General features: G+C 43.0%; 2 protein-coding genes across 4 annotated transcripts in view; one reads left to right on the forward strand and one right to left on the reverse strand.

The window, feature by feature from the left end:
* COG5 (component of oligomeric golgi complex 5) overlaps positions 1-17,273 on the forward strand; it is a 262,688-nt gene extending 245,415 nt beyond the window's left edge. The window contains 3 exon segments of the mRNA XM_006161165.3: positions 9,747-9,873; positions 10,332-10,411; positions 16,635-17,273. Of these exon segments, the coding sequence (XP_006161227.1) occupies positions 9,747-9,873; positions 10,332-10,411; positions 16,635-16,749 (322 nt within the window). The 3' untranslated portion in view covers positions 16,750-17,273.
* A 1,141-nt stretch (positions 17,274-18,414) lies between these two features.
* Positions 18,415-23,736, reverse strand: part of HBP1 (HMG-box transcription factor 1) — a 36,983-nt gene continuing 31,661 nt past the window's right edge. For all 3 annotated transcript variants that reach the window (XM_006161161.3, XM_006161164.3, XM_006161163.3), the window contains exons 10-11: positions 20,537-20,678; positions 18,415-19,511 (exon numbers count right to left, since the gene is read on the reverse strand). In XM_006161161.3, coding sequence (XP_006161223.1) covers positions 19,494-19,511; positions 20,537-20,678 — 160 coding nt within the window. In that variant the 3' untranslated portion in view covers positions 18,415-19,493. The remainder of the gene's footprint in view (positions 19,512-20,536; positions 20,679-23,736) is intronic.

Consider the following 23,736-nt stretch of genomic DNA (forward strand, 5'->3'; position numbering starts at 1 on the left):
GAAAGATCATTACCTGTCTGTACAGAGGTGAATTTCAGAAAAAATAAAGTAAGATCACTAATGTTTTCATATACCTTCTTTGCATCAGCTCAGATCTTTTAAAAAGTGCTGTTTTTAGGGTCTAGCTGTGGTGGCACAGCCAAGAGAACAGTGCTGTGCACTGTCTGGGGCTGCATGAGAGGCCCGGGTTTGGTTCTCACCCAGTGTGAATGGGCTGAGCGTGGTGGCGCATGCCTGTGGTCCTGAGACGCTGGGGTGGGAAGAATTTCAACATGGCAAGAACTTGGTCGAAAATGCCCCTCTCATTTTCTCTCTCTCCCCCCTCACTCTTTCTACACGTGCATACTCATATGTGTCTTTTATGAAACAGTAATTATCCTTACTTCACGTGATGCTATCTGCCTTTTGTTCCCTTTAATTTGTCAGAGGGCGAATGCACTGTGTATAGAGACAGAGAAAGCACAGCCCCATGGGGAATGGTCATATCATAATCTGCTCTCCATCTCTACCTCCTTCTGGGATTTTGGGTACACATGCACACACGTCCACTGTATTTTTCAAGTCTCTGGGTCTGGGACTCAGACCACCCCATAGGCCTTGTGGGGATCCAGCCACCTTAACTACTGTGCCACCAGCTGGCCTAATCTCTTGCCATTTCTGTTTCATGTGATTATTTCAACACATTAGATTAGTTTCATTACCCACTACTAATGAATTGAGTTGAGTTTTTCAACTTTTTCACAGGGCTCTTTGCTCTTTTTTTGAGACATTTCGGCATTTTGAAAAAGTAGTGGCGTAGAAAAACATGGAAAAATACATCATGACTTTTCTTAGGACCCAGTATTATTTATGGATGATAGAATTGTCACTAATGATTTTCCTTTTAGGCTTTTCATGTATTTTACATTTTCTGCCTCAATTCTATTTTTATAATCAGAAAAGTCAATAAATACTTTGAAATCCCAGTTGCATTGTTTCTGTCATTTAAAAATAACAAAGGAAGGCCGGCTGTGTGGTGTGGTGGTGAAACCTTGGTGGCAAGGGGAGCGTGATCCACCACAGTTTGAATTCTGGTCCTGGTGGCTTAAAACACACTCTGGGTGCATGTGCAAGTGTGCCCCAAATCCTGATGGGATGGAGAAATGGAGAAAAAAGGAATTGCAGTGTGACTACATCCCAATGAGGAATGTTTTCTCCGTCTCCCTTCTCTCTGTCTCTCTCTGTTCCTGGAGAGTGCATGTGTCCTCTGGCAATTATTGGATTGTTGGGAAAGTCATGATGCATTTTTGCATAGAAATACATAGAAAAATACATCATGACTTTCTCAACAACCTAATAAAAACAAGAGCTCAAAGATAATATAAAATATACTAAGACATTACCAATAAAGGGGGTAAGTGGGGACGATAAGAACAGGCAACCACACAGGCAAAACCCAGAAGGCTGCAGGAGCCGCAAAGGGCCTCAGTCTGCATTAGAGGGCAGGGCTGCAGGGGGGGACAGCGGGCTAAGCGCAAGGGCCCCTCTATAAGGGAGAGTGACAGAGCCCACCAGAGAGCTCCAGTCCAGACCCCAGGAGCAGCACACTCACGTGCGTGCACACACACAGGTATGTACACTCAGGCCTTAGCAAGCACTCCCTTCTCCCATCACGCACCCGCCTGGCACAGGGCACTTTCTTCTTGACAGTAACATTAGCGGACTGTTTATTGAAGCCCGCGAGCTTCTTGCATACATTTGCATGTTCCCGTCTACATTAGAGCTTCTCAGGCACCAGAACCTTTTCATACCCAGGACGAATGCTGCCTCAGAAAAGCCACTGACATTAACGATTAGCCCTTGGGTGACTTGTGTTTCTACACAAGGCACGCCTCCCAGCTGCCAAGACTCTGTCTTCGTTCATCCCTCCATAACAGTGTTACCCCTGAAGTGGTGATTGTGAGGTTGTATCTTGGCTCCCCCTGGCCGGAGGCGGGAAAGCTCTGATCCTTAACATTGTCAGTGCAGATCTTTGTGAGGCAAAGGACAGAAAAGGGTCTGAACGGCCTTCACCAGTTCAGGGACACAGACTCTGCCTTCAGCCAGCCCCCCACCCCCCCGACCCCCGCCTTTGCTCCTCAGGGCACCAGGAGACAGTTCATCCCTGATGATGCCCACAGCCTGTTCTCCTGGAAGCTCCATTATCATCTAGGTTTAATGAACAAGCAGTGAAAGCTGTCAGCACAGAGGGGCTGTGCTGTGATGGATCTGTTAGCCTGAGAGGGAAAAGGAAACCATCAATAACTGAACTAGGGTCCTGTCAGTTGTTTTAATGACAGGAGCAGTAAAGGGCTTAACTCAGGGGCTACGGTGTGTGGTGATGATGCTCTGCTGCTTGAAATTCCAAACCTTTGTGCCTGAGTGTTCGTAGGGCTGTAAGGCTGTCTCTGCAGCCATTTGTAGCTGTTTTTAACCCCGAGCTGCCTACCTGCCCCAGGTGTGCTAGAGCACATCCTTTCCTTCTCCTTGTGACTCCAGGGCCCTTAGTGCATGCCCCTGAGGTTTCTGGATTCTTCCCTCCGAGTTGCAGATTGTAGCCAGCATCTTGGATTTGGTTTGTTTCATCATTGTTCGCTGCTACTGTGACAGTGCCTGGAGCACCCAGGTGAATATGCAGAGTTGAATAGTTCATTAACATTTTTATGATTTCTGGCAACCATGATTTGATTATTTCCTGTATGCTAAGCCTGTGCTGAGCGTTTTACTAATACCTCCTCATTTTCCCCTCACAACACTTAAGAGTTGGTATGACTCCCACGAGCGGCTGATACTCAGACTAAGTTTTCCAGGCTGTACAGCTGAAAAGAGGGAGACTCCCAGAGTCACAGTTCAGACCCAGGGCTGCCTGATTCCAGACCTGAACTGGAGCTTGTAATCACTGTGGCCTATGCTTTATTCCGGAAGTTTCTGTTTATTTTCATTCTGGTCCTGGAATAGCATCTGATTGCTTATGTGAATAGTTCAGGAAAATGTCAGAAAATTTGAAAAATAATCTAAACTCCACTCTTTGGTAGCAGCCAGCTGCCAAAATGCCTGTCACTGGTCTTCTGCACACAGGCTCCCAGAGAATGCACCGGGAACATTCACCAATTTGTACTTGTATTTCTAGAAAACATCTGCCTGAAAACCCTGCCTTTCCCTCCTGGTCTGCTGGAATTACACAATCTAGACTCCAGGGAAGGAGCCGTTCTGATCTCCCTACTTTGAGCCCTCATTCACCCCAAATCATCAGCCTCCTATTTCAGTCTCTCCTGGGAACCACATGGCTCCATTCTGCAGGCCAGGCCCTCATCTCCTACAGGCCCCTGACTCTTCTCTCTTCGCCTGAAGGCCCTCAGTGTGTCCTATGCAGGGAGGATGGCCATCGTGTCTCCTTCTCCAGCCTTTGATTTCTGCGCTGGCTCCAGATCTCAGTACATGTCCTCGGTGGTCTTGCTCTCCGAGGCCCTTTCCCCAGAGGAGGTGAGGACTAGGCATGATGATGTGTGGCATGGAAGGGGATGATGCCTGCGTCTGTGCGAGGCCACCGCTGGTATGTGGCGTGGACACAGGAGCAGCAGGACTTGGCCTCACGCCACTCCAGACTGGTTGTAACAAGCGGCAGAGACTTTATGACTTCTTAAATGTAAGGCACTTAAACATGAGTCTCCCCCACTAGCAAGACAGCTTTCTTCTGATGGAACCTAATACTTGACTAATTAACACTACCTTCTGGCTAGAAAGTTTAACCTTGAGAATGTTTCTGAGAATGATATTGTGGCATTTGGGGTATCTGCTTTTTATAACACCTTAATTAATTTCTTTTTGTTCCGTGAAGCACTTCAGATGGTGATTTATTTTTTCACTTGCTAGTGTTTCAAATTCTACCTGGAAACAGGAAGAGGGGAGGGCGCAAGCTGTGTTCTTTCAGCACCAGAAACAAAATGTCTGCATTTGATGTTTACAGGTGATATGGTCTCTTTGTCCATGATGTGTAATAGAGAGTCAGATCCAGTTTGCAATCTCGTGGCTCTCTTGGTAGTCCTAACGTGACTAGGTTAGAAGACTGGGTTTTGTCAGAAGAGCTGCTGTGACTCACAGCTAAAGGGACAGGTAATTGACCAAAAGATCCCATATTTAAATGAGCTGGTCTGTAGCAGGCCTGTTAATGCAGGCATCTCGGCCGGCAGCCTGAGTGTATGCCAGGCTGCTGGACATGTGTGTGCCCGTGTGATTGATCCTCTCTCTTTCCTCATCCTTACTCCCTTTCTTCTCTTTCCTTCCTTTTATAATTTGCAATTTGTATCAACAATAGATTGGAGGAAAATAAAGAAAAATACAAATACTCAGATCATAAAACTAACTTAATTACTCTAGATAAGTTTCCAATTTGATTTTAGACTTCCTGAAGCCAAGGATAAAAGAGAGAATTAACTCATTCTCATTATCGGAAGGAAGGAGATTAATCGATTCCTCAGTGAAAGTTAAGCATTTTTTAGCACTCACTCTAAAGTACCTACAAGTACATTATATTGGGAATACTAAGAGTAATGGGGGACTGGAATTCTTGGTCACCTTCTGTAATAGAGGCAGCATAGGATTCTATGTGGCTGCTCTTCAATAACAACCTAATCCTCCTGGGTCTTCTCATGTCACAAACTAGGGCTCAAGATGAATCCTACTCTATCAGGTGGCTTGAGCAAATAGACTTTATGTGAAAGCGAAAATCACAGGGCCAGGGTAGGCCCAGATATGACTAGGGGCAGCAGGGAGGGAAGTGTGGGCATGGGTCCTCTGTCCTTGCCCACATCCCTCAGTGCTACGTCAGGCCTGGCATACTAGGCCTGTAGTATGTGCTTGTGATCCAGTGGAGGACCGCTGCTCCCCACCGCCTCTTTTTCTGGTTATATCTCAAACCCAAGAGGAGGCTTGTCAGTGAGCCATGAGCAGACTGGTACCATGGGCTAGATGTGGAGTTCCAGGGAGCTGGCTGGGAATGTCAGTTGCTCATTACCCAGAGACCTCAAGACTCTGGGGAGATGGTTCATCTTCCCCTAACCATGGACAGAAGGTCACCAGTCTATGGGAAGTAGAGTTTGGACACAGCGTTGTTGTCATACCAACCCAGAGTCCGCTTCTAGAGGCCTTTGAGACAGTACCATTCATTGCCCCAAAGGAGCTCAAGGTCATACCAAGTGAAAATAATTCTGAGAGAGACTGTGATAATAAGGCTGAAGTATGTAAATGAGGTTCACTTTGACCTAAAGAGAGAGTTGAGGCTACCTAGAGAGGTACTTATTATTTGACCTTCAGTTGGTGTCCTATCATTAATTTTCTTGGATTTTTCTATGGTCGTTGACAGTTTGAAATTGTATTTTCTCTAGAGGTCTTTTGTTTCTGGTTATGAATCAGTCTGTCTGTTCTAAAACCAGAAAAGGTAATTGCTACAGTTAATATCCCAAAAGAGGCTGTATCGGAGAGTTAAGAGCAGCCTGCTTGAATCCTCACTGTGACACGATGAGCTATTACATGATTGCTCTATGCCTCAGTTTACCCATCCGTAAAATGGGTTGTGATGGTCCTTACCTCATAGGATAGTTTGGAAGAATAAATGACCTAGCAAATTTTTAAGTTTGTTGTGTTGCTGATAACAGAAATGCCTGCACCTGGGTGATTTGTAAAGAATAGAGCTTTATTTTGCTCACAGTTTTGGAGGTCCAAACTGATGAGGATCTTCTTGTTGGTGGGATCCCAAGGTGGCACAGGCATCACGTGTGAGCAATAGAGCAGCACACGTCCATGTCTGCGTCTCCTGCTAAACCCTGAGTATGCCATAACGAGGGCCCCACCCCTCTACCAAATTACTTCCCCAAGCCCCACCTCTCAACACCATAGTGAGATTAAGTCGGATTAGTTTAACCCCCTTCATCCCATTACAACCAAATTTTAGCACTTGAATTTGGGGGGACACAATCAAACCACAGCAGTATGTATATATGTAATTTTTTTTCATCTAGTACGATGTCTTCCAGCTTCATCTATATTGTCTCAAGTGACAGGATTTACTTCATTTCGAAGGCTGAATAGTATTCCATTATATATAAATACCATATTTGGCTTATCCATTCATCCATCACAGGACATGGAGGTTAATTCTGCAACTTGGCTGTTGTAATGGAGTGCCGTAGTGAACATGGGTGTGCAGGTGTCTCTTCCACATACTGCTTTCAAGTTCTGAAGATACAGACTCAGAAGTGGGAGCGCTGGGTCACTTTTTTGAGCTCCATACAAAAATGGCTGTCCTAATTTCATTCCCACAAATAATATACAGGAGTTTCATTTTCTCTACATCCTCACCGACACTTGTCGGCTTTTGTCTTTTTGATCATTGCTATTCTGACGAGTATGAAGCAATATCTCATTGTCCTTTTCATTTGCATTTTGATTGATGTTGAATATATTTTTATACATCTGTTGGCCATTTCTGTGTCTTTTTTTGTGAAATGTCTATTCAGGTTCATTGCCCATTTTTTAATCTGATTGTTTTCTTGCTATTGAGTTTATTGAGTTACCTACGATTTTGGATATTAACTTCTTACCAGATGAATGGCTTGCAAATATTTTCTCCAAATTTATAGATTATCTTTTTATTCTTGTATGTCCTTTGCTGTAGAGAAGCTCTCGTTTAGTTTGACATAAGCTCATTTTCTATTTTTCCTTTTGTTGTCTGAGCTTTTGGGCCAAATCCAAAAAAAATATTTTCCTAGACTGGCATTGTATTACTTCTCTGCTCATTGTCTGCTAACATTTTTACAATTTCAGGTCTCACATGTAAGTTTTTAATGCATTTCGAGTTAATTTTTGTATGTGGTGTGAAGTAAGGGTCCAGTTTTGTTTTTCTGTGTGAGAATATCCAGTTTTCCCAACACGTATTGAAGAGACTATTCTTTTCGCATCATGTGTTCTCAGCCCCGTTGCCTAAAATTAATAGACTATAAATGTGTGGCTTCATTTCTGATCTCTTTGCTGTTCCGTTAGTCAGTGTGTCTTTCTTTTTATGTTAGTACCATGTTGTTTGAATTGGGGTAGTTTCGTAAAATAGTTTGAAATTGAAATGTAATGCCTCCAGTTTTGTTCTTTTTGCTGAAGATTACCTTGGCTATCTTTTTTTTTTTTTTTTTTTTAGGACATTGGAATTTGTATAGAGATTACATTTTACATTGAAACTACAGATTGGTTTGGGTGGCCTGGACATTTTCACAATATTAATTTTTCCAATCCATGAACCCATAATATCTCCATTGTTTGTGGTTTTGTCAGTTTCTTTCATCACTCTTTACTGGGTCATTGGGAAAGTCATGACTCATTTTTGCATAGAAAAATATGTCATGATTTTCCCAACAACCTAATGTAGTTTTCAGTGTACAGGTCTCTCAACTCCTTGGTTAAATCTATTCATAAGTATTTTATTAGCTATTATAATTATTTCCTTGGTTTCTTTTGGGATAGTTCATTCTTCATGTATAGAGTGAACTACTAATTTTTGGAGGCACAGTGGTAAGCAGTTTATTTGAGATTTTTATTCCTTGAACTTCCCACTGTGCTTCTGGAGACAACCAGCTTGGCTTTGCAGGTGGGTATACTCTTGGCTGGTGTCTCTGATGGGGCTCTACGTCTGGTAAGAACGCAGAGCTCCCACGCACATCGCACGCTAGTCGCTGTGCGCTCCACTGCCTTTGCTTTATTTCTGCTTAACACCAGGAGATCTCACCCTGCCATTACCGCAGGTTCCCCAGGAGGCAAGATAGAAGTGGGCTTTTTGCAAAACATCTTGGAATTTCAGAGAAGCCAATGTCAGCTTGCAGTTCTTTTTTCCCCACTGTGGAAACCATACGTCCAGGGGAGTCCTGACTTGAGCGATGGGAGGGGACGATGTGGTTAAAGTGAGACTGTCCCTCTTACTGTTCAGATGCAGATTTCATTTGGTTCTGGTTTGCACATAGGTGCCTCAGTCTCATTCTCAAGTTTCGGGGTTTACAAGGGCATTCCCGTCTGTGGTCTGTGGCGAGTGGCTGGTTGTACTTGCTGTTGGGGGAGGGGAAGCCCGCGTTCCAAGGTCCTGCTGACCATGTCCTCTGTAAAACTTTCAGCCCTCTGATACACTGGGCTGTGCGTTAGCGGTGGCTGCTGCAGGTCATGATGAGGTGTGGTTAAAACTAGCAGCTTGCAACTAGGAAAAGATAACGTCATCTGCCCAGAGCAGGACTACAGGGATACCCAGACAAAACCGAATTCCCTCAGCGACGTTTTCATACCTGCTTCCGTGCCTGACTGAGTCCCTGAGCCCTGCAGCACTGAGAAATGATTGGGAGCTTGAAAATTTTCCAGGTTCTCACTGTGGCCTTAGGAAAACTTTAGTCAAACCCCTATAGAATGCCAGGTTTGAGGCTTTATGGTTTTCTGGAATAGACAACATAAATGAACTAAAATGTTTTCCCAATAACCAAGGAAACTAAATTACGAAGTGATGAAGCAGTTGTAATTAGAAACCCCCTGTGAGAGATAGAGTGCACTTGCAGAGTAGTTCCTATGAAGCCTATTTTTTTCCTGAGAATACTATGGACCCTATGAGAATCAACTCTGTTGAGAGCACTCCTGACTCTTGACAGAAAACCTTGTCATTAGTGTAATGGGCAAGTTCACCTTTCTGGCTTAGTACAAATTGGTGTCATTGAGATCCAGTGAAGGCAGGCGAGGATGCAGTGCTCTTAAATAGTGCCCAGACATTACCTGGCCATCAGCAGATGTTGCCGCCATCTTGCCTCTGCAGCTCAGTTTATAATTGCTCATACTATCTGAGCTCAAAGCCAAGGGGAGATCAATGACTTTCACATGATTCGTGCCAACCTTTCGCACAAGACAGTAGATAATTGGTAGTGGAGTGGGTTTGCCTGTCCATGCCTGTAAAATTTTGGACAGTGAAACCCACACATGTAGTATATTGGAAAGGAGCTAGCATAAAAATGAGAGAGAGTGAAAGACATGAAAAGAGAGATTGGGATTGAGAGAGGGAGTGAGAGAAATAAGTACTCTGACCAGGGTCTCACATCAGGATCCCCTTGCCATCCTTCCAGTCCGTCATGGTCATGACCATGCACCCAGCATGTACAGATCAACCTGGTCACCTAATCCAGGGTCTTCCCTGTGGACCCAGCTTTGCTAGGGCAGTTCATTACTGCTGTACCCCCTTCCTGGCCCAGCTGGCCCATCACACAAATTCCTGATGTGTACACACAGACACAATTGCTCTTTTGAAAAATTGTGTAGAAAATAATTGGAATTTACCCATATTGAATTATAGCCCAAATAAGGATTCTATTTTAAGTGAAAGCTTAAAGGATTTACCAGAGTAAGAATCTCTTAGTTACTTTGCATTTTGATTTTAACATATTAATTAGATGAACTCCAAGGGGAGAATTTGCTATGTCGGCTGGAAGTAGAGTCAGACTCTCAGACTAGGGAAGTAGGGTCTGCAGAGAAGCCGAAGGACAGATTAATCTGTGGGAATATGGTTGTGTGTGTGACACACACGTCTCAGAGCTGAGTGGGCGGGTGTCCTTCAGTAGCCATTCTAGGAAGAATGCTATCGGTCAAGAGAAAGAATTTGCCCACCGAATCCCCTCTTTCAGCATTGAACAGCAAGAGATAACGTCTGCTTTTCCTTCCAGACCACTGCTCTTCCAGACAAGTGAGCACGTGGCCAGCAGTCCCGCGCTGGGGGACGTTATTCCATTCAGCATCGTTATTCAGTTTTTGTTCACAAGAGCACCGGCTGAGCTGAAATCCCCCTTCCAGGTAATACAATGAAGCCAGAACCCTCGCATGAGTCTTCCCCGCTAGCTTTGTGAATACTGAGCCTCTCTGGATTGTTCTTGGCCCTCACTTACTTTATTTGATCCCAGATGTCAGTGACTGACAGTGAATGGGGATCAGGAAGGACAAGCTACTGCCCAGCATCTGCTTTCTCCGCAGTGTAGAAAGTTACTTGATGAATCCAGAATTAACCCTTTAGATAGTGATACAAGTAATTTATGTTCATAAAGCTTTTTTTGGTGGTAGCCCCGTTTCCTTTGCTGATCCACCATCAACAGGCAAATTTCAGAGGGCTCCTTGGTGGTCTGGGAGGTGCAGCAAGGCCATTGCCATCCATGTCCACCTCGCTCTGTCAGGGAATCCTCTGGAGTGCTTTCTGAGTCAGCGTCTGCTGCCATTCGCTGAAGGATGTGTATGCGTTCTCTCTTGTCCACCTACAGAGGGCAGAGTGGTCCCACGCACGCTTCTCCCAGTGGCTGGATGACCATCCATCAGAAAAGGACAGGCTTCTCCTCATCAGGTAAAGCCATGCGTTCCAGGGGCATCCATCTGGGCTGGAAGCCCAGGAACAGTGGGGGGATGAAGGAGCAGTGCTTGGGCATGGACATGTCTTTACCTCTTCATGGCGGACACCTCGCCATGTAAGCACATGTGCTGGAATACCCAGCAACTGGAACACTGGCTTTCATTTCTTTTCTGCCATGCCATGCCTAAGGCAGCCCTAAGGACCATGCACTTCTAAAAAAACCAACTTCAGCTATGGAAAGATTTCTCTTAGCTCCATAGTCTTGGCTTCATTTTCGTGCGTTGCCATAGTTGAACTGGTGGAATGCAAATGTGAGTGAACTTTGTTGTTAAGAGATTTTTGCCTTAGGGCATGTGTATTTGCTGAGGAGAGGGAGACACACCTAGAAGTGAGAAATTACCCCTCAGGGGAGATGGCCATGCAGCGGTCCCTTTTCGATTCTTCTCCCAGGATCTTGGGCACACACACACATGGGCCCAGCGTGATTTTCAAGTCATCGGGTCCAGGACTTGAACCCACAGTCGACCATGTGGGAGTCTAGCAGCGTAATCACTACGCCATCTGCTGGCCCTGTGAGTGGACTTTTGAGAATACTACATAGGAGTGTTCTCAATAGGAAACAAGAACAATAGGAAACAAGAACAATCCAGCAGCCACTTAAGAGACCACATTCCCTTTACTGGTGCCCCTTGACTAGGTATATACATAAGTGCACACCTAGATGCACACATGCACCTTATACTTCAACCATGCGCAGGGTGGGACTATCACATGTGGCTCATTAAGCATTTCCCGTCCATCAGTAGTCTCCTCTGAAATCACTGTCACCAAAATTACCAGAGATCTCTGCCATCAAACGTGTCCGTTCTTACCTGACCACTCCGCAGCATTAGCTGGAGTTGACCACCATTTCCTCTTTATACTCATTGCTGGCTTAAAGTCTTATTGATTGTAGGCCCATATTCTGTTGATGTGCTGGGTCCTGTGCTAGGAACCAAAAGTACAAGGTAAACTGAGATCTGGCCTTGTCCTCTCAGAGTCCCTTGTACCATGGCCATCTATTTGTTTTAACCTCTCTGCCCATTATTTTTCTGTCTGCCCTCTTTTTTTTTTTTTTTTCCTATTATTTGCTGAATTGTCTTCTTCCAGCCATCCACTCCTTAATTCCTCCCGTTTTGTTTCTGGATCTTTTTCTTTCTCATTCTGTCTGTTTAGCTCATTGAGACCTCTGGTCTCTTCACTACTGAATGGCCCCCAAGTCTGTGACTCACTTGATTGCATGGGGCCAGTAAACTTGCTGTATGTCACCACTCAAATATGCCACAGAGAGCACTCCGAAATTTTAAAAACCAGTAATCTTTCCTTCAAATCTTCAGGTAAACTGAGATCTGGCCTTGTCCTCTCAGAGTCCCTTGTACCATGGCCATCTATTTGTTTTAACCTCTCTGCCCATTATTTTTCTGTCTGCCCTCTTTTTTTTTTTTTTTCCTATTATTTGCTGAATTGTCTTCTTCCAGCCATCCACTCCTTAATTCCTCCCGTTTTGTTTCTGGATCTTTTTCTTTCTCATTCTGTCTGTTTAGCTCATTGAGACCTCTGGTCTCTTCACTACTGAATGGCCCCCAAGTCTGTGACTCACTTGATTGCATGGGGCCAGTAAACTTGCTGTATGTCACCACTCAAATATGCCACAGAGAGCACTCCGAAATTTTAAAAACCAGTAATCTTTCCTTCAAATCTTCTCATCCTCCAATACTATCTACATTGGATGGGAGGTCACCATCACCACAACAGTCAAGCAAGAACACTTTCAAACCGTCATCCACATCCACTCAGTTGTGCCTTGTAAATAGCTCTGAAGCCATTCCCAACTGCACCTGGGTCCCTGAAGCTCCCAGTCTGGGAGAGTATGCCAGAGGTCTTCCCTTGGGCCTCAGTGCAGCTGAAGGGTTGGATTCTCCAAAGCAAGTAGGACTGATGTGGGGAGGTGGCTCTTACCAGAATCACTTACAGAGCCTTGGAAAATCTTAGTGCCCAGGCCACATTCAGAACCTTGGGGCTGCAACCTGGCAACAGGATTCTTTATAGCTCCCTGGGAAGGTACACAGCCCAGCCAAGGGTGTGACCCACGGTGTAGCAGCCAGCTCAGGAGACGGTGAAAGATGATGAAAAAAGAAATAGCAGCACATCCACTTCCAGGATCCACACTGCACCCCTAAGTTTGATGCCCAGAGCCTATGAGCCCTGGTCTGGGCTCCTGCATGGATCAGAGTAACCCAGACCTCTGTCCTTGCTTATCTTTTTCTCTGCTTTAAGCACCTGACCCAGAAATGGGTAGGTTGCCAGTCATGCCTCCCATCAGCTAACGTGCCTGGTTAAAACTGCCCTCTGTAAAGGCTTCAGGTATGAATGACCCAGGAGTCTGGGCCTGGGGCTAACACGGGGATTTGTAGTATCTGCGGATTTTTTCTTTCCTGAGTCCTAAAAGATTCACTCAGCTCCACCACACTAAGTAATAGAAAAGGATTCAGTTCATTGAACAGGGTTCATTTTTGTCTTCTCAACAAGTTGGAATGAGTTCATCCACAACAGTTGTCCTGCTGTGGGTACATCACAAATCTGTTGCTTCTCTTTAAAAATGTCTCCTGGGTGATTTCATCAGTGCTGTTGCCGAGCCTATATTTAGCAACTGGAAATCATGCTCAGAAATTCTGTCATGCTTTTTAAAAAGGCCTACCCCTCCCTCCACACATGGCTGGTAATAGAACTTCATGCCCTGAGCAGGTAATGGAGCCTTCCTTGGGGGATTCCAAAACCTGCACTCCTGCTGCAGCCCAGGCTGCTGGCAAGGAAAGGATCTTTTGTGTTCTTTCTCATGTATTATTGCAAAACCGATTTTGTTCATGCATGCTAAAGCATCACCAGATGGATTTCTTTCCCCTGTAGGTAAACCCAGGGTGGGTATTGCACTTTAAATGTCAGTAAATGTGTTTTAGCTTCTGGGGCAAACCTTGTTGTCTACTCATTCTGTTCCTCCCAGCATAATGTATTAGGTTGTCATAAAGTAGGGCAAATTGAAGGCAGCGTAACTACAGCTGCTGAATAAATAGCAAATAATGAACTCTCCCTTGCTTTCCTTTTTATGCCAGGTGTTTTTCTACTGCTTGAATGAATACTAGTCAGTTTTAAAATCAGAGTAATCACTCACTTGCTGTGCTAAATGGGGGAAATTGTACCTACTCAGCCCCCACTAGGAAAATGCTCCCAACATGGCTAGGCCCTCAGGAGCAGAGGCCACAGCCTGGCTAGTAGCTGTGAATCTGTTCTTGCTCAATGTGTTCTCAGTGAAAATGAAGAACGAGGTTTTGATGCAGATTTCTCAAGCTCTGCAGAAGTGGTAGGACTAGTCTCAAACCGATTCTCAGTATTTGCTGCGAGGCAGAAACTCTTACCATGGCCCTCTTTGAGCAGGACACTTAAGACATCAGAAATGTTGGGAACCAGCAGTTAGCGTAATGGCTATGTCGTTGTACTCCCACGTAGTCAACCACGGTTCGCATCCCGGACCCGGTGGCTTAAAACTCATGCCGGGCACGTGTGTGTGCGTGCCCAAGATCCCGAGAGGAGAATGGAGGAGAAGGGATTGCGGCGTGACCATCCCCCCTGGGGGGTGATTTCTCACTTTCTGTCTCTATGTCTCTGTCTGTCTGGTGAGCGCACGCATCCTATAGTGAAAATCTCTCCAAAAAAAAGGCGTCAGAAATGTTCACAGACTATTATTAGTCTAGCAGTACTCCGATCTATACTACTACCAGAAAATGCTCAGAGACACACACCGTAAGACCCCACAGCCCAAAGGCTGGGAACCATCCCGAGGCATTTCTGCAAAACGCCAATATCCTTGTAGACCGAGATGTTTGGTCTCTCCTCCTAGGTCCCCGTGTCACTAGATACCTATCAGTTCTGGGAACTGAGTATGTGAGACGGGACCATGAGGAAGGGGCCAGGGAATAATAAGCCAGGGGGTTAACTACTGGTTGAGGCATGTGGTGTATCTTTAAGTCACTTAGCATTTCAGCACCGCTCACACTGAATATTTAATGCCTGAAAAATATCAGCTTTTCCACAAAAACCTCCACTTGGCTAGTTCATGTCACATAGTGAAGTTGCCATGTTACCACAAGCCATTCCTCTAATAATGTGTGTGTGTGTGTGTTTTCCCCAATAAGGATAACTTCAATAATCGGTTTATTTTGGTACACCATCGTTAGGACTCTTACATAATGCTTGGTCTGACTTCCAAGAAAGCTAATGTTTTGATGAAGCAAATGAAGTAATTTAATAAGTGCTTGAATATCTTGCTCTCATTTTATGTGGGAGAGAAGCTTAATCTGGTTTTCTTCCCCCTCCCCATATTCTGATGGTGTTTTTGATGAATATCAAAAAAATATTCATTTCTAAGCTTCCTTCTACAGTGTGTAATTTTAATATCTCTTATCCTTCTGAGTAAGGGTAATTTTTTGTCGATTTATGAAACAGAATGAATGTAATGCATGCACTATGGACCAGTTCCAGTTTCTGTGCATTTAAACACTTCTTAGGTTGGTGTATATACCACTGCCTCAAAGGCATTTGGGCCCTCGTTTTCCCTACTGTAGTGACCGAGGGATATACTTGGGGAGTGGAGGCAATTGCCTGTGATGGCACAGCAACTAGAAACAGTACTACTGAAAGCAGCAAGTTCTTTCTTTCATAGAAAAGTAGCTGTTAAGGGTCAGGTCTATGGCATCTCACACATTGTTCTCTAAGAGCATTAAATTCTACCTCGCATGCCAGTTACGAATCACATATTAGATGGGACTTGGGACTGAACTGAGCAATGGTATTAACTTAAATCTTTATGGAAATGCTGTAATCGCTAAGTGTGAAATTTCAAAGAAAGCAATATGATTATGACAAAAAAATGTTTAAATACCTGGGACTTTAAATAGACCAATAATAGGGCGAGCTGGTAGTTTGGTCGTTAAAGCATGGCTGACTGCGCAGTTGGAGCAGCAACCTGAGAAACCCTGGGCACGTGTGCGAGAGCATGGAGAAGGGACTGCCGTGTGGTCGTCCTGCAGGTGCTTTCTCACTTTCCCTCTCTCCACCCCTCCCTCCCTCTGGTGAGCTAAGGAATCCTTATTGCAGATTAAGAGAAAACATGACCAGTAGTGAAAACTCAATGATTTCGTTACCACTCATTTCAGCTTCACCTAAGTAGATGACCTAGTTCAAGGACTGGCAGACTTCCCAGAGGACCAGATAGATTTTAGACTTTGTAGGCCATATGGTCCCTGCTTTAACTGTTCAGCTCTGCCATTGTAGTTTTAGTGCGGCCAGACACACAGCTTAGGGTTGGGTGTGGCCTGCAGTTTGCTGACCCCCAGTATAATTCATAAGATCATAAATAACCTGAACGGTACCACATATCTTTGACTAAATTCAGAATGCTTCATCACATAATTGCCCATGAGCAATTTAATCTAGGTGTGGACTGAGTCCATCAAGTTAACAGAAATATAACTACCAGGGTTACTGTGTGCACCAAAGGCCCCCTCCCCCAGCACTGCTGAACTCGCCTTTACAGTGCAGGCTCCGCTCACAAGCTGAGAGTGGACACAAGCTGTGTGAAGCTTTTCAGAGGGCTAATCAGGTTGTGTAGGGGAAAGCGAAAGTGGGCTTATGTAAAGGCCGGAGAGCCTCTGCGTGTGACTAAACCACCAAGCATAAAGCTGACTGAAAAGTGCATCCTGGGACGAGCAGTTGGTGTAATGGCTATGTCGCTGGACTCCCACGTAGTTGACCGTGGTTCGCGTCCCGGACCCGGTGGCTTAAACTCACACCGGGCGTGTGTGCGTGCATGCCCAAGATCCCGAGAGGAGAATGGAGAAGGGATTGTGGTGTGGCCATCCCCCCCCGGGGGGGTGATTTCTCACTATCTCTCTCTGTCTGGCGGGCACACGCACCCTATAGCAAAAACTTCTCCAAAAAAAAAAGTGCATCCTAACCACAGTACCTGTGGGCACGACCAGGAAGTATTTGAAAGCTGTTGGTCACTTGGCTTGGGAACTGCACACAGTAGTTCCCAGAAATGGGTTTATTTCTGATTTCTCTATTTTGGTACCCCAAAGCTGTATATGTAATATTTTGACATTGTTTTCATTTTGGTTTTCAGGGGAGCCCTAGAAGCTTATGTCCAATCAGTGAGAAGTAGAGAAGGCAAAGAATTTGCACCAGTTTATCCCATAATGGTTCAGCTGCTTCAAAAAGCTCTGTCTGCTCTTCAGTAACTGTGAAGTCTCTGTAAATCTCCACTTTGTGATAATCCAGTCAAGAGTGGCAGTTAAGGGCACTATAAAGGAGAGCCATTGCTTTACAAGTGTTAATTGATTTTTCGCTATTTCCTCTTCAGCACTTCTAAGTAGCACAGCAAAAAATGTCAAAAGATTCATCATCATAGCCTTTAAATTCCATGGACCTGAATCTTCCAGAAAGATCCAACTCTTTTCCTCTTTCGTATTTTTGTAGAAACTAGCTAAAGTCCTTGCTCATCACATAACTGAGTCCCCCAGGATACACACAGTCACCATACTTTACAAAGGATATGATCAAGTCATGTAAGAACCTGCTTCATCCAGCCTGCCCTCTCTTCATTTATGTAGCCCAGTGTATCCCAAACTGGCTACATTCATGTCACTGGAAGGCATTTTTTTGGGTTTTTTTTGCTGTAGGGCACATGCGCTCACCAGAAAGACAGAGACAGAGAGACAGAAAGCAAGAAATCAGCCCCCAGGTGGGATGCCACGCCACAATCCCTTCTCCTCCATTCTCCTCCTGGGATCCTGGGCACGCATGCACGCCTGGTGTGTGTTTAAGCCACCGGGTCCAGGGCTCGAACCGTGGTTGACTGCATGGGAGTCCAGTGACATAGCCATTACACCAACTGCTGGTTTCATCACTGGAGGACTTTTAAAAATCCTGATGCCATGTTGTACCCCATCCTAACATATCTGAGAGTAAAAGCCAGGCATCAGTATTTTAAAAAAAAAAAATCCCTAAGGTGATTTCAATATAAAACAAAGTTTTAAGAACCATATAAGGCTAAATGTTATTTAAATATGTCATATTGTGTCCTTAAATAAAGCAAGGCTTTCAAGTTTACTCTTTGTCATTTTTATTAAAAGCGGACTTTTGGGACTGTTTAAACCTTGTAACAACAAAGATGCCAAGTTAATAAAAAACTTTTATTCTACAAAGACTCTCTATAGATAGATGATCTAAGTCATGTTTCTATCACCCTTGCACCACTAACATTTTTAATAACATTTTATTTAAAAATAATTTATTTTTATTTTTTATTTTTTTAGTATTTCTAGAGGGAGGAAAAATAGGAGGGAGTGGAAAGTGAGAAAGCAAGCCTCCAAGTCCAGGACTGGAACCAGTTGGCCATGTGGGAGTCCAGCACCCTTAACCACTATGCCACCTGCTGGCCCAACATTCTTTTATTAATAGATTTTTGCTATAGGGCATGCGAGCTCGCCAGAGAGAGAAAGACAGAGAGCAAGAAATCACTCCCTGCCATGGGAGGAATGGTCACACCTCAATCACTTCTGCTCCGTGCTCTTCTCAGGATTTGGGGCATGCACTCCATTCTCTCCTAAGGATTTTGGGCATGCACACAAACGCACCCAGTGTGAGTTTAAGTCACCAGGTTTGGGACTCTAACCGTCGCTGACTACATGAGAATCCAGTGACATAACCACTACACCATCTGCTGGTCCCAGCCCCAACAATTTTGTTTTTAATCCAACTTTTAAAATCCAATCAGTAATTTAGCAGTTATAAAACCAAAACAAGTCTCCTGAGTGTCAGACATTTACTGTATGTTTTCCATCTCCTAAACCTGATGCTTTGCCAACACATACATAAAATTCAGTAAGACCAATCAGCAGATATCAGAGATAAACAACTTTTTCTTTCATTTTATTTGAAATAATATACAAGAATATAGTGTGCAAAATTTAGGGGCAACATCATGAAGAAGTGTAATGAACTGAAATCAATTTTACGGCTGTGATTCCTAACCAGAAACACCACTTGGTAAGTAACATGAAAAGCCATGATTGTAGCTCAGAGCAAAAGCAGCTGTATTGCCAATGTATTTGCTCTAATTTTAGACAGTTGGAGGAAAAGTAAAGTGCAAGTGTTGCACTGCAATAAGTGCAAAGTCTGCCCCCACCATAAAGATACGATGACAAAATATATTTAAGATACGTGGCTGAGGAGATAATAGAACAAAGTTAAAAATACAATGGTGTCGACTGTTAATAGCACCATTACAGTGACTATATCCCAATGCTATTAACTAACTTTGCCTTGGCCTGGCCTAGGTTTCCACTGGAAATAACAAGTGGGTGCTGCCACCTGGTGGATAAACTCAGCATGCCCACGGGAATGGCAGCAGGTGGCTCTTTTGTCAGGACGACACCATCCACCTGCCACGTGTGGCCTCTTGGCACTGGCCAGACTAGGAGCGCCTGTGTTTGGCACTAATGCTGGGCCATGTGGTGGATGCTCAAGGAAAGGCCGACTCCAAGCTTCTGCTTCATTCCATCATGTGTACAATACAGATTAATAAGCAGGAAGGAGCCAATGTATAAACAGCAGTTACGTATTTTTAAATTCCCCTTTCGTACAATTTAAAATAAAACATGTATACACTTCTCCTCTCTTTCTACTGTACTTTAGCACCACAGGATATCAATTTTCAAGCCTATATTACCTGATAGACATATATGAAGTTTGGAAGAAAAATAAGGCAATTTGGTTTACAATGTTGATAGTTTTAGCTCACTTAATGCTCTAATGGAGAAAGCAATTCTTCACTCTTATTATTAAATCATTTCAAGACTCAATGCTATCAGTATCTCATGGTCACACGAATTCAGGACAAAAGGTGAGACCTTGATCTTAAGTCTTTCCAGAAGAGTCAATGTTTCTGCAAATACAAACTTAAGAACATAAGCATCCTGGTTTAATGTTGTTGCGAGCCCTGTGAAAATAAAAAATTAAATTCAGTGAATGTTTATAAATCAACACCATAATCCTACATATGAAAGCTAATGTTCATAAGTTTACTATTTAAGAAAAGACTGCTTTCTCAAAGGTAAGTTTAAATAAAGTTTGAGAGCTCGAGCATCCAGAAAGCTCATGAAATGATGAGAAATGGGGTACAGGTAAAGTCATACCACATGAACTAAATTACCAAAGCCCTTCCCAAATCCAGTTCAGCCACCTACTATTTGACCATACTTCTTTAAAAGAGATCCTAGAGAAATTTAAATAGCGATGACCTATCACTACAGAAAGCAGGCATAAATGCACAGGATGAATTTAAACATCCTGCCCCCCCCCACACTGCAAACTGACAACTTCATTTTTGAATAATACTTCACATTAAGCCCATTCTGTTCTATCATGTGACATTTTCTTGTAATTAATATAAAAACACTGAATTTAAAAGATGCCAGTCTAGTTAGAGAAGTTTTACAAAGCACAGCTATTCACAATCCATGTGACTATGGTGCCAACTTGTTTATTACTCTTCCTGGCCTGTTTCTTCTCCTTCCTCCTGAGGTTTTATTTTAGAAATTCTGTACTAAAGGCAGAAGTCTGCATCAAAGTTAACCTACCCCCAACACCTCTATCCTCATTAGCCCCTTCATCATTAAGGAAAGAAAAGTGGTTGAGACAAGCCACTGAAAACTAGAGAAACTGTCTACCTTGACATGAAAGGGTTACTAACACCCATCCTCAACCCAACTAGAAATACTACATTCCTGAACTATTATCCTACCTTAACGTTCAGGACAAACAATCCTTCTATGCTAGAGTAAATGGCACTTGGTGAAACAGCACGTCCTTATACTTTAATGTGCAAACATTATTAGAGTCTTAAATATAAAAATGCTAAGGAACAGCATCCACACCATCTTTCGAAGGTTTTACCAACTGTTGTGGCATGCCAGGGCACCTGTGGGCTAGGTAAGTAATTGTGAACTACTTGTCCAAACGTACTGAATTGGTTCTTTTCCTTTTCCAACAGTCAGGATTTAAACGTTTTTGTTCTTCAGCCAAAGCCTTTGCTTCTAATGTGTACATCCTTCTCTCTTCATTCTTCATTTTCTTCCACCTGTCACCCAGGATCACACTTATGGCTCTGTAAAATGTAAATACACAATGCTAAAGGCAAGAATTTTTCATAAAACTCACATCAAGTGCTCCTACTTGGGGAAGAAATGGAAAGTTTTAGAAAAGAAAAAAAAAATAAGACAAAAGTCTCATTTAACATAGAAAAGGGGGAAGGTGAAGGCTATCTCATAACCATTTCCGGTAAAATCCCAAGTCATCTGGTCCATTTGTCATAATCTTGCCAGTTAAAGCCACCTGGAATAGTACTAGCATTTCCTGGTAAAATTAAAGAACATCTAAAATATCTAGAAATCACATATTCTACAAACTTGAATCAGTTTATTTAACAAGAAAGGTTTAAAAATTACAAATGTATCTGTCCTGATAACCTTAGTTTATTTAAAAGATGTGTAAGAATTAAAGGCAGTGTGCAGTATCAGCACCATAAAGCACTCCCCTTGATGTTTTGCTATGTGTTTTTTATGAGGGGTCGGGGAGGAGAGCAACAGAGAGGCCGAGTCAGCCTGCCTGCAGTGCCTTCCGTGAACTAGGAGTACAGGTACGCAAGCCACGCCTGGCAGGTCAGGTTGACGTGGGAGCAGAACCCCAAGCCTCCCATGCAATCTCCGACCTCCCAGTTGGTGGTGCTGTGTGGGCTGCCTTATTCTAAAGGCTATTTTTATTTTTTGCTTGTATTTATGATAAATATCTGCCTTTAATTTGTACAACCACAGTAAAATGTGGCATTAATATGCATGCCCTACTGTTTAAGGTGAAACCAAGTACACTTTATTCGGTAGTATTCATACTTATCACTTAAGAAAACTGGATAAGCTCAAAGAGTAATGAGAAGTTAAACTGATAGAAATTTTAAACTTTTAAAAAATATTTTGTTAAGAATTATTTAATTTTTGTTATTATTATTGTTTTTAATATGACCAGAGTGGAGGTTAGCAAGAAAGCAAGCCACCAAGAAAGCAAGCCACCAAGTCTGGGACTCAAACTGCAGTCAGCCATGTGGGAGTCCAGCATCTTAACCACTGTATCACCTGCCACCCCCTTAAGCTGTTTCTTATTTATATTCATTACTATGTTACAAAACCTGCTAAAATACAGGGAGACTTCACAAAAATTCATGGGAAAAAAATGGAATTAAAGTACAACGTTTTTGAAATCCATGCATAATTTTTTCATACCACGAATAGCTTTTTTGTAGTATGCGTATTTCACCAATTATTTTGAAGACCCACATAGGACACATGACATAAACCACCTTTTTTTTGAATTTTATTTATTCATTTACTTATTTTAATTTGACCAGAGAGAGAGAAAATGAGAAAGCAAGCCACCAGGTCCAGGAATCGAACATGGTTGGCCATGGTGGAGTGTCCAGTGCCTTAACCATCACACCACCTGCTGCTGGTTCCCAATCACCTTCCGTTTATAGAGAGCTTTTAACCATTCATTTTACGATAGTCATAAAAGACAAAGTCCTGGGGTGATTACACAAAGTAGGTATAAATGATTTTATACTGATGCGGGAGCTAAACAATCATCCAAGCTTTACAAGTAGTGACCACCGAAGCTCTGCTACTTAAGAAGAAATTAAATAAGTAATAAGTATATTTGTCTTTTCATCCAGCAAGTTTTAGTGCTTGCTATGAGACTTTTATTAGAGAAACAATTTGAGAGACCAGCAGGTGGCATGCTGGTTAAGGTGCTGGACTCCCACATGGCAAACTGCTGTTCAAGTCCCGGACCTGGCAACTTGCTTTCTCACTTGCACTTCTCTCTCTGGTCAAATTAAATAATAAATAATAATAATAACAAATGAATAAAATTAAGTAATTCTTATAAAAAATGAAAACAACTTGGGGGCTAGCTGGAGTGATGTAATGGTTAAGGAGGCAGATCCTACAGGGCCAGCTGCACAGTTCAAGTCCCAGACCTGGTGGCTTAAAAACCAGGCGCATGTGCATACACACCCAAAATCTCAAAAGAATGGAGCAGACAGGGCTGCAGTGTGGCCAACCCTAAAGGGGATACTTTCTGACTTCCCCTCCCATTCTCTCTGGCCCTCTCATTCACTTTCTGGTAAGTGCACATGCCCTCTAGAAAATTAAAAACAACAAACAAAAAAACAAATATAGCTGTTTTGTCAAAGGTACCCTATAATTAGTTGACATGATTACCAGTTAAATAAATAAGGAATATTCATTCTCATACCACTTATAGATTACTCTTCAAATGAATATGAAATATTTTAAAAAGAGGTGGTTATGTGACACTTGAGAGTGAATTCCTTCTTTTTAAGATAAAAGATGGTGGCTAATGAAACATGCACAGTGATACAGACTATAATCTATCCCTTTCCATAATAATTTTAAAAGATACACATCACCTAGGATGGTTTTTGCAATGAAGTTTACATCTAGATCAACATTCATACCAATCTGAAATAAGTGATGTCGTATCTCTCACCTTTCTAGTCTCCATTCCCTTACAGTGTGCCCCTAAGGAGAACGTCATCCATTACACTGAGACATCTCTTTATTAGAGAGAGGGAAAAGTGCCAAGTTCAAAATTATATATGCTTTTCCCCATTCAGGTTAGGAAGAGGGATATCGGAGATCCCTCCATGTTGGCTGATTACCAATATAGTCACAACATGAGAGCAATGGTAAAATGCAAACAAAAGTACTTAAGGCTAAAATGAGATAAACTGCTGTAATTAGGATAGTCCAATTTTGCAGAATTGTAAACAAACCCAGACTGTATCCTTACTGACACCGTCAACTGTTGGGGGAAGACGTTATTAATGTAGTGTAGGGACAGGAATCCTATTTCTAGATGTGAAAGGGCATGTTAATTAAATACTGGAAACGTACAAAAAGAAACATCGCCCAGCAATGCCCCTCAATCTCTAAGGCTGGAAAAAAAATTACGGGGGAGAGGTATAAATTTAAAGTATATTTTTTATGAGACTATCATATACTAGTTACCAGAGAAGTAAACATCCAAAAAAATTTTAAAAGAAAAACAATTCAATTAAATCCACTGTTTTTAATGATGAAGAAATGGAAGGT

The sequence above is a fragment of the Tupaia chinensis genome, unplaced genomic scaffold (assembly GCF_000334495.1).
Source record: "Tupaia chinensis unplaced genomic scaffold, TupChi_1.0 Scaffold138322_1, whole genome shotgun sequence".
In the NCBI taxonomy this organism is placed as follows: Eukaryota; Metazoa; Chordata; class Mammalia; order Scandentia; family Tupaiidae; genus Tupaia; species Tupaia belangeri.